Raw genomic sequence first — 10,472 nt, 5'->3', positions numbered from 1 at the left:
ACCTCCAAGTCCTCTGTCTTGCGATGGTTTCGGATCAAACCGTTTTTGTTTAGCGATGAATGAAATCTAGATCCGCAAGTCTGATATCGGATGGTTTTCATTGAGTTATAGTCTCCTATTGATTGTTTTGTCGAGAAAAAAATGGACCGACCGACCGACGAGAAATGCTCGTTCTCAGGCGTTTCGTTCATTGGGGAAGTCGTAGCATTCTCGAAAGAACTGAAGGGCGGAATATTCTTGAGCGCGGCGGAAAGCCTAGAAATCATTCGATTTTTCATTCCGTTCCACTTCTAGGGTTCAACCAATGGGGAAACGAATGCAGAGTTTCGGGAGGAAAAACTGAATTCCATTCGGTAGGAGGGAACAATATGCTCTGAATTCCCGAGACGTGGGATAAAAAGCAAAGTCGGCTGGGGAATGAGCAGACAGACATCGTTCGTATCCTTACAAATTCTGAATGAAGGATTGAGAAGTGAACGAGCTCGGCAATCGTGAGCACAGAGCACGAAAAAGCGAGTCACATTTCATAACACACAATCGGTAATGGGTCCCCGAGCTTGGTATCGAGGTCTATGAGTATCATTATGATTTGATCGGTTTCATTCATGGAATGGGGGATGAACACTACAATGAGTGTGGAGTGAAGACGTGTAAGAGAGACTAGGCTTTGTTCGTTCACCGGAGACTTTCAAAATATCGGATGTGCTCAGTGGGGACAGAACGTGAGATGAGGGTAACGTGACCTTGGGTTTTTCACTCTCTCTCTTCGAACGCTACTTGGTGGGATCCATACACCCGCGTCGTTGGGGGACGACTCGGATCCAAACAACCGAACGAGCGGAATATGGCTTCAAATGCTCAATGAGTTGTAGGTACTTCGAAAAATGTTTCTTGTCTCGATTTTATCACGGTCATGCGTTTCACAGCAGGATTGAATGGAAAGAGGGAACATCAAGGTTCTCCAAAAGCTATCAGTAGTAGCGGATAGAAGTTCCGACAAATATGGATAAAATTCGTAGGAAGATTCTTGGCCGGACGGAGCGTCCGCGACCAATACAAATAACAATTGTATGTACAAAGTTCACTGCGGTCGTCGACAACAACGAGTTACCGTCTCTCAACGGTGCGGTCCTGCTCATAATGCGGACTTCGAGTGTGGCTCATTTCGTATAGAGCGGCCGTCGCGGGGCCGACGCTCTGCTGCGGACTGAAGCTGAGTCCGGACTGGAGCTGCTGAGCATACGGGTTTGAGGGCAGCTGCTGCGGATGATGTTGAGAGAAGGTCAGCTGGTTTTCAGCGGGATAGTAGATCAAATGCTCGTCGAACTCGTCGCGTTCGAAGTCCGAGAGTCTCGAGCGCCTAAAGGAGCTCTCGTGCTGGAATCGCGTTTAGGTTAGTGGTTGTGGCACCCGCAGGAGAGCAGGGAGAAGCCAATCTATGATTGGATGGATTCGAGAGACAGATTTTTTTGCCAATATGCCAAATGACAGATCACGTTGGGAGAGCCGTGGCCGTATCTCGGGGTAGCCGGAGCCATATCTTGGGGAATCCAAATCGCCGGGCCGAAATCAAGAAAGAACCTCCTTCGATACGAAGGAGCAACTCCGCTTGCGGGAACAAGCCCAATTATTCCCTTGGGATGGGGGTCATTGTGGAAGAGCCCACACAAGATGTGAAAGAGCGACTCACCGAAGGTAGAGTGGATGCGTTCGAGTACTCCTTGATCTCGTGAACTCGCTCGAATACAGGTGACGGGAGCTCCTTGGCGGGTTTGATCGGCGATCGGAGCGGTCTTTCGTAGTGGAACCGAGAGCCCTGTTGATATTCCCGCTGTTGATGAGCATGGAACTCTTGTCGGGAGGGCTGTTGCATAGCGGGCACCGTGGGAGGCTGGGAAGCGTGCTGACCAATGTGGTCGTATGGGGTGCTCCGATGGTGATGAGAGTTGAGTCTCCTCAGGGGTAACTCTGGTCCGCTGATTTCTCTGGAATTCATTTATCAGATACATGTCATGAAACCCGCCCTGCAGATGAACACTGAGGGTCAAAGAGCAACGCTCTCGAAGGAAACCATCGATAGGTGTGTTTATGTCTCCGCGTTGCGACAGACGACCGACGATATTTTTGATTGTAACGAGGGTTTGGTCGGACCAATTCTCTCATCGACAATGTTTCACCGGAATCGGAATCATGCCAGTTCAAGCTCAACAAGGAAATGGGTGAATATTCTTTTCGGCGCCTGACTCGACAAGGGGTCCAGGATCATCGGAGCGTATCGCGGCGCGATTTAATCATGAACGATACGTGTGGCTAGTCTGCACTTGGCGTGTAAGAATCATCCGGTCGCTCATACCTCTGCGAATAACTGTTGGGTTGTAACCGACCGCTGTAGCGGTGGGACGCTTTCGAATTGGTCACGAGCGGTGCCGAACGTTGCCGTGAGATAGTGATGCTCGAGTTCACTTTCCGTATCGTGGTCCCATTAGGTAATTTCTCTAGCAAAGTGTTTTCAGCCGCGGCAGCGGTACTGGAAGGGTATCGGCACGGACGTTATTCGGTCGAACAGTGCTGGAAACGAGTGAGGTCAATGATTTACCGCTTGTCGATATCTGAATCCGTTCCAAGCGAGGCAAGCTTACTCGAATGCGATCCACACCACCCAATAGCATCCGAAGAAGCCGGAAGCTATGAGAAAGCCTATAGTGGAGGCAAGGAAGGGCGAAAAGCGAGTATCGCGTGGACCTTCCTCCCAGTACCTTTCGCAGGTCAGGTACGAGCAAATGTTCTGGTGAAGTGCTTCTGCGAATGGAAACGATGGGCTGAGATTTCGCTCCCGTGACCGCGCTGATCGGGACGTATTTCGATTTACCGAGATGGATGAATATTCCTCGCTAATAAATTCGCTAACCTTCGACGTCTTTATACTCCTTCACTGACAGCACGTTGAGCAGTCCGATCGTGCACTGTTGCATAACAGCTTTGCAGCGATTCTCTAGCACGGCCATGGATTGCCGATTGCAATCGGCTTTTGGTTTTGGGCTCTCTGTTTTCCGGGAACTCGTTCGGGGGGTGAGAGCCTCGGACAACTGGCGTTCAATGACATCACAACGCATAATATCGCAAAACGTCCCAAGACAAACTCGGTCACCTTCCTGCAAGCGGCAACGAAAGTTTCTCTCATTGGTCCGTGCTAACGCTACCGCAAGCTTCTTCAGGTCCCCCGCCCCTGTCTCCTTTCTGACTCAACGATTCGATAATACATAATAATCATTCATCCTCTCGCCCGGAAGAGCAACGAACACGGATAATAATTCAAGTCCGGAACTCTCTACCGTAATATGTCGCTTGACGTGTTGAGTCCCTCCTCGTGTTCCGGTGTGTGCGTGGAAGTGCTGAGTGAGATTTTCTTCGCCGAAAAAACTTTTGCCGCACACAGGGCACCTCCACACATCCGTTATCGAATTAGCATCCCTTTGCGGCCACACGAGTACGTCCCGTGCCGGATGGAATGGACAGTCCTCCGGCATCGAAACTCGGTACCTGAAAGGCAACAACGCTTGAGTCCATGAGCGTCCCGGAGCCGGACTCAACGTCAACGGTGTTCCCCCATTTGGTCCTCGATATATTTAGAAAGTACACCGCGGATCGATCAGATCAGTCTGGAGAAACTTCGCCCGAGGACTCATTCCATGAGAGCTCACGGACCCCAGGGCATTGAAGTTCTTCGGAGCTGATTCCAAGAGTTTGATATTTTCTCCCCAACATGGGAGTTGCGTTACCTGCCTCATTTTGAGGAACGAGCTCAAAATTGGGGGGGCTCTAAACTCCGGTCTGCGAACTGTTTGTCAGGATCTACCCTAGCACCGCGTGTCCTCTTCTACATGTCATATATCGCTGGGAGAGTGGAAGTCTGCTTGGACGGCTCTCCACGTACATAACTACATACAGGCGAATTTGAATCCCACCTTGGACACGAGAAGTCTCGAATCTGTTCGACTGAAAAAGAGACCGTCTCTCGCAGCAGAGTGCTTATGCAGGAAAACGCCGGTCCGGACTTCGGATCGGTGCGAGCTCTGACACAGGACAGGGCTCCGGAGTGGATCAGAGGACATTATTTGCGCGCGGTTTAACGGACTTAGCCGAGCGTTATGATAACGGAGTTGCTCTGAACAGTAGCCTCCTGCATCACGGCCAAAATGGTCATATAATTCAGCCTGATTCACCCAGCGAAACGAGCAGGTACGTGCCTCGAGCTCACTTCGGAGGATGATATATGTACCGCCACAGAATTCCCTGCTCCAGACATTCAGATATGCTCTGATCTCTCGTCTTCGCGAGGGCCCAGTACAGTTCCTGATCGATTCGGCATTTTTTTCGGGTCTTAAAGAGCCCCAAAAACTTCTTCCCCCGCCAGCGAGGAGTGGACTTCAATTGGTAAGATAAGCTCAAGCCTGTCCCAATCGATCCTTCGTTGGAGTCTCCCTCTGCCAAATCGATTACAATCTAACGCTGAAACTGTACCCCCCGTCGTAGTCTGCGTCTCTTGATTAAACAAAAGTGACCATACGGGTCGAATAAATTATTCATCATAAGCGCAGGTCGTTAAGCGAACGCGGTAGACGTTCCTCGCATCGTATTCACATACTATATTCCTCCGCCATACACCACTCGCGGAGTGCCCGGCTTGAACTCCGTCTCTCGTCGAGCCGCGGAATCATCAGGATACTATTGTCAGATACCGCGGTTCCAATAGTAGGGTCTGCTGGAGTTATGGTGGAGAAACAGATGTAAATCGTTGGCGTGAGCCGACAGAGACAGTTCTTCAGTTTTCCAACAACAGTACTCCAAGACGAGTCTCCCATTGCCAATCGGCTCAAAAATAATCCGAGGCTCAATGCGTATTTCGGAAGAGCGTATTATCCAATAAGAGGATCCGAGAAGACCTTCGGGGAAGTTCCACTGGCGAAACATAGCATCCCATGAGATTGTTTCTCTCTCACCTGTCGAGTACCGGTTGGAGTCTGGTATAGACCACATGACGGACAATGGCGCTCGAATGGCGATCACACGTTTCTGGTGACCGTATGGACGGTCCGTTCCTGCCAACGTGGCAGAGCACCAACAACACGATTATCTGAAACACCTGTAATGCGCGGACCAGCTGAGGAGCGTGTCACGAATACTTTGAGCAGACGTCGTCGAGCCGACCAGTTGCTGCTCCAGCTGCCCACAAGCACTCACTCAAGCCACGCTCCCACGCGCGCACTCACGGTCTAAGCCCAGGTGGAAGACAGCACCTACCTCAGTCCCGCGTAATCCAAACATTTAGGTAATGAATTCACAGAGGAATTTCATTTTAAAAGCTGCGCGAAGTTTACACGATTTAGCCTCCCGCAACAACAAGGAAACCCGGAGCTAGGCCCAGCGAGGAATCGTCTATTAGCTTGCGGACGATGGGCTCTGTGTCGCCGCTTCCTCTTACACTACTCCGTCAACGACTGCTCTGGACAACGACGTCGACAACAACAACAACGTAACCGCTGCTGCTCCTGCCGACAACAACAAACACTAGCGACGGCCATCTTGTGGGCCATCCTCTCTCAAACGCCGACCTGGCCATGCCCCCTCGTTGGTCCCTCTTGTTCTCGGGGTCCCCGTCCCGTCCCTCCAGACCCCGGAAGGTAGCGCCTCCCTCCTCGACGACGCGAGCTCTTCGGCGGGATTCTCTCGCCGGTGTGCTGTCGAGCCCTCAACTTGTCTCACTTAACCCCCCACCCGTTCTCTGAGCCCCACCCCCCTCTCCCTCTCGGAGCCCTCAGGACTCAAGCGCTGGATGAGAACGCGATAGTTGCCTCTTTCCATTCCTTTACGACACTTGTATCACAGTATTTCGGGAGAAGGAGATGCCCTCCTCGCAATGCTGGTTCGAAAATTGGGAGAATAGGAATATGACATTTTCCCTGGGAATGCCTTGATTCGAATTGAGAGCATCTTGAGAGGATGCTCGCGAATGGGAATGATCTCGGCCCTGGAGCGATTCTTCTCGGGATTCCGACATTACTCTTTGAATTGGCTGCTCTCCGCTCCCGGGATCCTACGCCGGTAGACATGGCGGCCGGGCGGAAGGGGGAGGGGGGGGGTTCATTCCCGCAGCCTAATACCCCCTCCCCGAGTATCCGCGAAAACCGACCATGACACCGAGAAACGAATGATTCCGGGAACAATGTTGACAGACGGAAGAAGCCAGCATCATATGCAATTAAGCAGAAGGACGACGAATGGGACGGATGGACAGGCGGACAAGCAAATGGATGGATAGATGCATGGATGGATGGATGCATGCTCAGGAGGGAGAAAGGGAGGGCAAGACTCCCTCGGACGGAGAAGGGCACTGCGCAGTGCTGGTTGCCACAGAAACCTCCAACCCCGGCTTCGGAGGGCGAAAGAGCTGCTGTGCTCGCCACCGAGAGAGCTCCTCCATTCTCCAAACATAGCTAAGTGTACAACTTCAAGAACAACTTGACCAAGGCCACCGAGTGAAGTCAGAGACTTACTAAGTTGAGTAGATTTCCAACCGGTTCTTGAGCTCATTGTGAATTGAGCCCCCGTGTGTTGTTCGACCAAAGTGCGATGCACGACCCCTTCGCAGAACGTCTCAGAAGCTAAGCCTTGACGCTAAACGGCGTAACTACCCCCACCCTTGAGGCAGGACGGTGTCGACTCTGGATGCTTCGTTGACAAGTACCGGAGCCTGGTGAATAACTCAGAATGGGCACGGTGATGAGTGTTGCGCCCAAGGACGGCAGCCGTCTCGGGAAACCGCGGGAAAGCCTGACGACGGGGCTCGGCCCAATGTACGCCTACGAGCAGCTGAAGAATGCGAAGAACGTCCCGTCAAAGTCGTTTGTTCAAAACGCGAAAATTCTCGCACCAAACCCCAAAACCCTGCAACCGGTCAACGGTCAGCTGAAAAAACCGATCTTCGTTAACTCCTTCAGCTGGAAGAGTTTCGGTCTACCGAAAAAACACAAAACTCAACAAGAGAACAAAAACCCCCACGCTCCGAGAACGGTCATTACTCAGGATACGGTTGCACAGGTTTTTCGACCGCCCAGCGCTGAGAACCTTGGTCAGGCACGGAGAGCCAGCCGCGAAAACAACAATCGAGACATCTTAGAACAAAAGAAGGAATGTCGCGACGATAAGGATTTCCTCACGCCCGACTCAGGCATCGGGAGCCAGACCAGTAGCCACCCGAAATCCCTGTCCGACTGCCGTAAGGACCACTATTTGGATAACGCGTTCGGCGAAAATCTGCAACATTTTCCACGAGAGCTGAAACCGCAAGATAAACGGTGGGATGATTATGGAGCGTCCAGGCAATCGACTCTGCTCCCGTATCAGGCAAAGCGAGCGGATTTGGAGCGGGCTCCCCCACTCCCACCGAAACCCACGATTAAGCAGCTCATCCCCTCGCCGAAGCCTATGCGACAGCAGATTCAGCACGCGGGGAAAACTGTCATTCAAGCTTCGACTTCAGAGTTACTCCGCTGTTTAGGCGAGTTCCTAGTCAAAACATGCAAGCGACTGAAGGACTTCCAGGTAAGAGAGATTTTCGTACGTGGACGTAATCGCTTTGAAGTTTGAAGAGTGATGACGTCATCGGTGGTCAGATATGTGTTGGCGCTAAATTAGAGCAAATCTGGATGGTGAGCTATTGGCGATCCAAGAGAAGACTTGTCCAGGTCTCGTCATCGCGAAACCAAAATGGACCACTCCTCGGGGAAGGGGGGCTCATTCAACCCTTGAGATATGATTGCAGAAGTCCTTTCACTCAGATTGGGCGAACCGAGAGGTGGACGACGTTTGGCGCGGAAGGGAACAAGCCTTGATGTGGACGACACAGCCTCCAGTCGTGACGTCCGGGGTTTCCTCTTTTTTTCGGGTCGTTGTTCGAACCCATCTCATGTGCCGATGAGTCTGCTCGAAGTATTAATTACCAATACCTACATGAGTAGTACCAGCGGACTCGCTCAATTTTAGCATGGGGATAAAGCAAGAGCCGATATCAGACGATCGCGTCAAGATAGGGGGATGGATGATGGAGGGTGCCAGCGAAACCGATTCGGACGGTCGTGAAAACGACGCTGCGTAAAGGGAGGAGTCTGAGCGGGGGCTCTGTGCTTGATGTCCGCACAATAGACGGCAGACGTAGGACAGAAAGTTCCCACCGACGACCCCGGAGCACGGCTGACGGCTATCGAACGCAGAAGCGAAGCTCGAGCTCTTTGAGTCTCCGCGGCAAAACACGATAGATGACTCGAAGAAGAAAAAGGGGGCGATAACAGATCAGTCTCATAAAACCTCTGTTCTTTCAGGGCGGTGATGCCGTACTCTGGCTACGATCTGTCGACAGATCTCTCCTGCTGCAGGGCTGGCAGGACATCGCGTTCATCAACCCGGCTAACGTCGTGTTCCTCTACATGTTACTCCGGGAATTGATCGTCGACGAAGATTCCGTGTCCTCGGAACGCGAATTGCAGGCTCTTGTTCTAACCTGCCTCTACCTTTCTTATTCCTACATGGGTGAGTGATTTCTCGATTGGAGCTTTTCCAGGCGTCTCTGCTCCCGTCTGAAAGAGATACATACCAGAGGAAGGCAAACATGCGGGAGCCTTACCGCATATAGGTCCTCTATGATCGAATAGCATCCTAAATCAAGGGAGAGGCACGATGGAATACTTGGAAAGGAGGAATGATTCCGTTCTTTGATTCTCATTCGGCTCGAGAGGCGGAAGGGGCGGGTCTTTCGGGTTGAGCAGGGTCGTACGAGAATGGGAGTCGGGGTCGGAAGCTCCTCGATCGCTGTGTCGAGGAGACTCATTCAGGAAATGAGTCACATAATGTCATAAAGCCACTCCCCATTGCAGGTAACGAGATCTCATATCCGCTGAAACCATTCCTGATCGAAGGCGAGAACCGTGATCTGTTCTGGGACCGATGTCTGTTCATCATCAACAAGTTGTCATCGAAAATGCTCAAAATCAACTCGGAGCCGTCATTCTTCACACAGATTTTCACCGAGCTCAAGAATCACCACCAGCCCTCGCCTAATGTCAACTGAAAACCCGGCGGAGCAATCGGGTAAAAAAACGAGACGGAATACGCGCCGACTTCCGAGAGGAATCATACGCATCAGCTAGGAATTCCGACGGGAATTTCCCTCTATGGGAATTAACGCTCCCGATCCGCATGAGACGCGGACGAGGACGATGATGCCAACCTTACCACTACATGCATACCCGAAGCCTTTTTTCCTGAATAAGGCAACCAGTTTTCTGTGATCTGCACGCCAGAGGGCACAAATGCTCTATTGAAACATTTAGTTTCGGAGGAAAATAACTTAGCTAAGAGGCAAACTCAAATATTGTTCCTTCTAACGACTCCGGATCACTTGGAGCGAGGAAGAATTCCGCTGCGCGGAACATGGCTCCCGACACACAATGCGGCGGTTTCCTGATACATTGACAACGAGGGAGCCTTTTGATTGATTTTTCAGTGTACAATTCTCGAATGAGTTCGCTGGTTTTTAGTCGCCGGAGTCAGGAAGAAAGAGAGATAGAAAGACACTCCAGCTCGAGAGGAAACTTGACTGGAGGGATCCGACTCTCCCTCCCGAGCGCTCCCGCTGCGAGGTTCTGATGAGATTTCCGTGAATCGGCCGGGATCCTCATGAAGATATGACCAGAACACCTAGGAGAAGCAAAGAGTATTCGTTGAGTGCGCTAGGATTTAGAAATCAAGGTCGCGAATTGAAAAAGGAAGAGGTGATACAGGCGACGGAAGGAAGTTGACACAAAGACGCCGACGGTCAGCGGAGGCGAAGCAGAGACCGTCCAATTATTATGTACATATAGTGCAATGATGTGGCCAGTTTCCGCTGCTGCTGCTCCACCCACTCATACACAGAACACACTCACCTGTTTATTCGTTTCCAATAACCACACGGAGAATCAAAAGCCCGGAACAAAATTTTCTGTTCATAAGAATCTCGAACAGCTACAGCTCGAGACACAGACGGGACAGATCAACGCTCCTGAGCGGTCATTGTGCAATATAATCACCAGGCGACGTTTGGTGGAAAGCCTAGCTTATTTTTCTTTTCCATCGGCGACCGATTGTAGAACTAGAGAAAATGCAACGCTGGATGTCATCTCGGAGGAGCCGAGAAACGGGCAATCGGTCAATCGAGTGCAATATCTATCCATCTATTTATCGATGTATCCGTCTATCTATCCATCTCTCTATACATTTGTAGAACACCCAGAGCTCGAGCAGTTCTATGAGTTTTGTTGGCGCTATTTTTTGACGCTTCGAAGCCATCGATCCACGGCACCCGTATTCACTGCGCAGTCGTTTTTATAGCGGTACTCTCGTGGATTGAGAAAAAGAAAATACGATCGCCAAGGAGA

At 51.3% G+C, this 10,472-nt stretch overlaps 2 protein-coding genes across 2 annotated transcripts; one reads left to right on the top strand and one right to left on the bottom strand.

Annotated features, from left to right (window-relative positions):
• Positions 1–1,107: 1,107 nt before the first annotated feature.
• LOC100905503 (uncharacterized) lies at positions 1,108–5,474 on the bottom strand. The gene is made up of 8 exons (XM_003748467.1): positions 5,302–5,474; positions 5,001–5,143; positions 3,333–3,540; positions 2,909–3,152; positions 2,640–2,799; positions 2,354–2,527; positions 1,691–1,985; positions 1,108–1,377 (listed from the first exon to the last, which is right to left on the bottom strand). Exons 1-8 carry the CDS (start codon positions 5,323–5,325, stop codon positions 1,108–1,110), a joined length of 1,518 nt encoding a protein of 505 aa, XP_003748515.1. The 5' UTR covers positions 5,326–5,474.
• Positions 5,475–6,519: 1,045 nt separating this feature from the next.
• Positions 6,520–9,493, top strand: LOC100905357 (Cdk5 activator-like protein). The gene is made up of 3 exons (XM_003748466.3): positions 6,520–7,602; positions 8,379–8,586; positions 8,931–9,493. The coding sequence occupies exons 1-3, from the start codon at positions 6,769–6,771 to the stop codon at positions 9,122–9,124; spliced, it is 1,236 nt and encodes a 411-aa protein (XP_003748514.1). The 5' UTR covers positions 6,520–6,768; the 3' UTR covers positions 9,125–9,493.
• The last annotated feature ends 979 nt before the right edge of the window (positions 9,494–10,472 follow it).

Source organism: Galendromus occidentalis, unplaced genomic scaffold (assembly GCF_000255335.2).
Source record: "Galendromus occidentalis unplaced genomic scaffold, Mocc_1.1 scf7180000077532, whole genome shotgun sequence".
In the NCBI taxonomy this organism is placed as follows: Eukaryota; Metazoa; Arthropoda; class Arachnida; order Mesostigmata; family Phytoseiidae; genus Galendromus; species Galendromus occidentalis.
The sequence above is the reverse complement of the archived record's forward strand: the minus strand, read 5'-3'. Positions and strand labels throughout refer to the sequence as shown.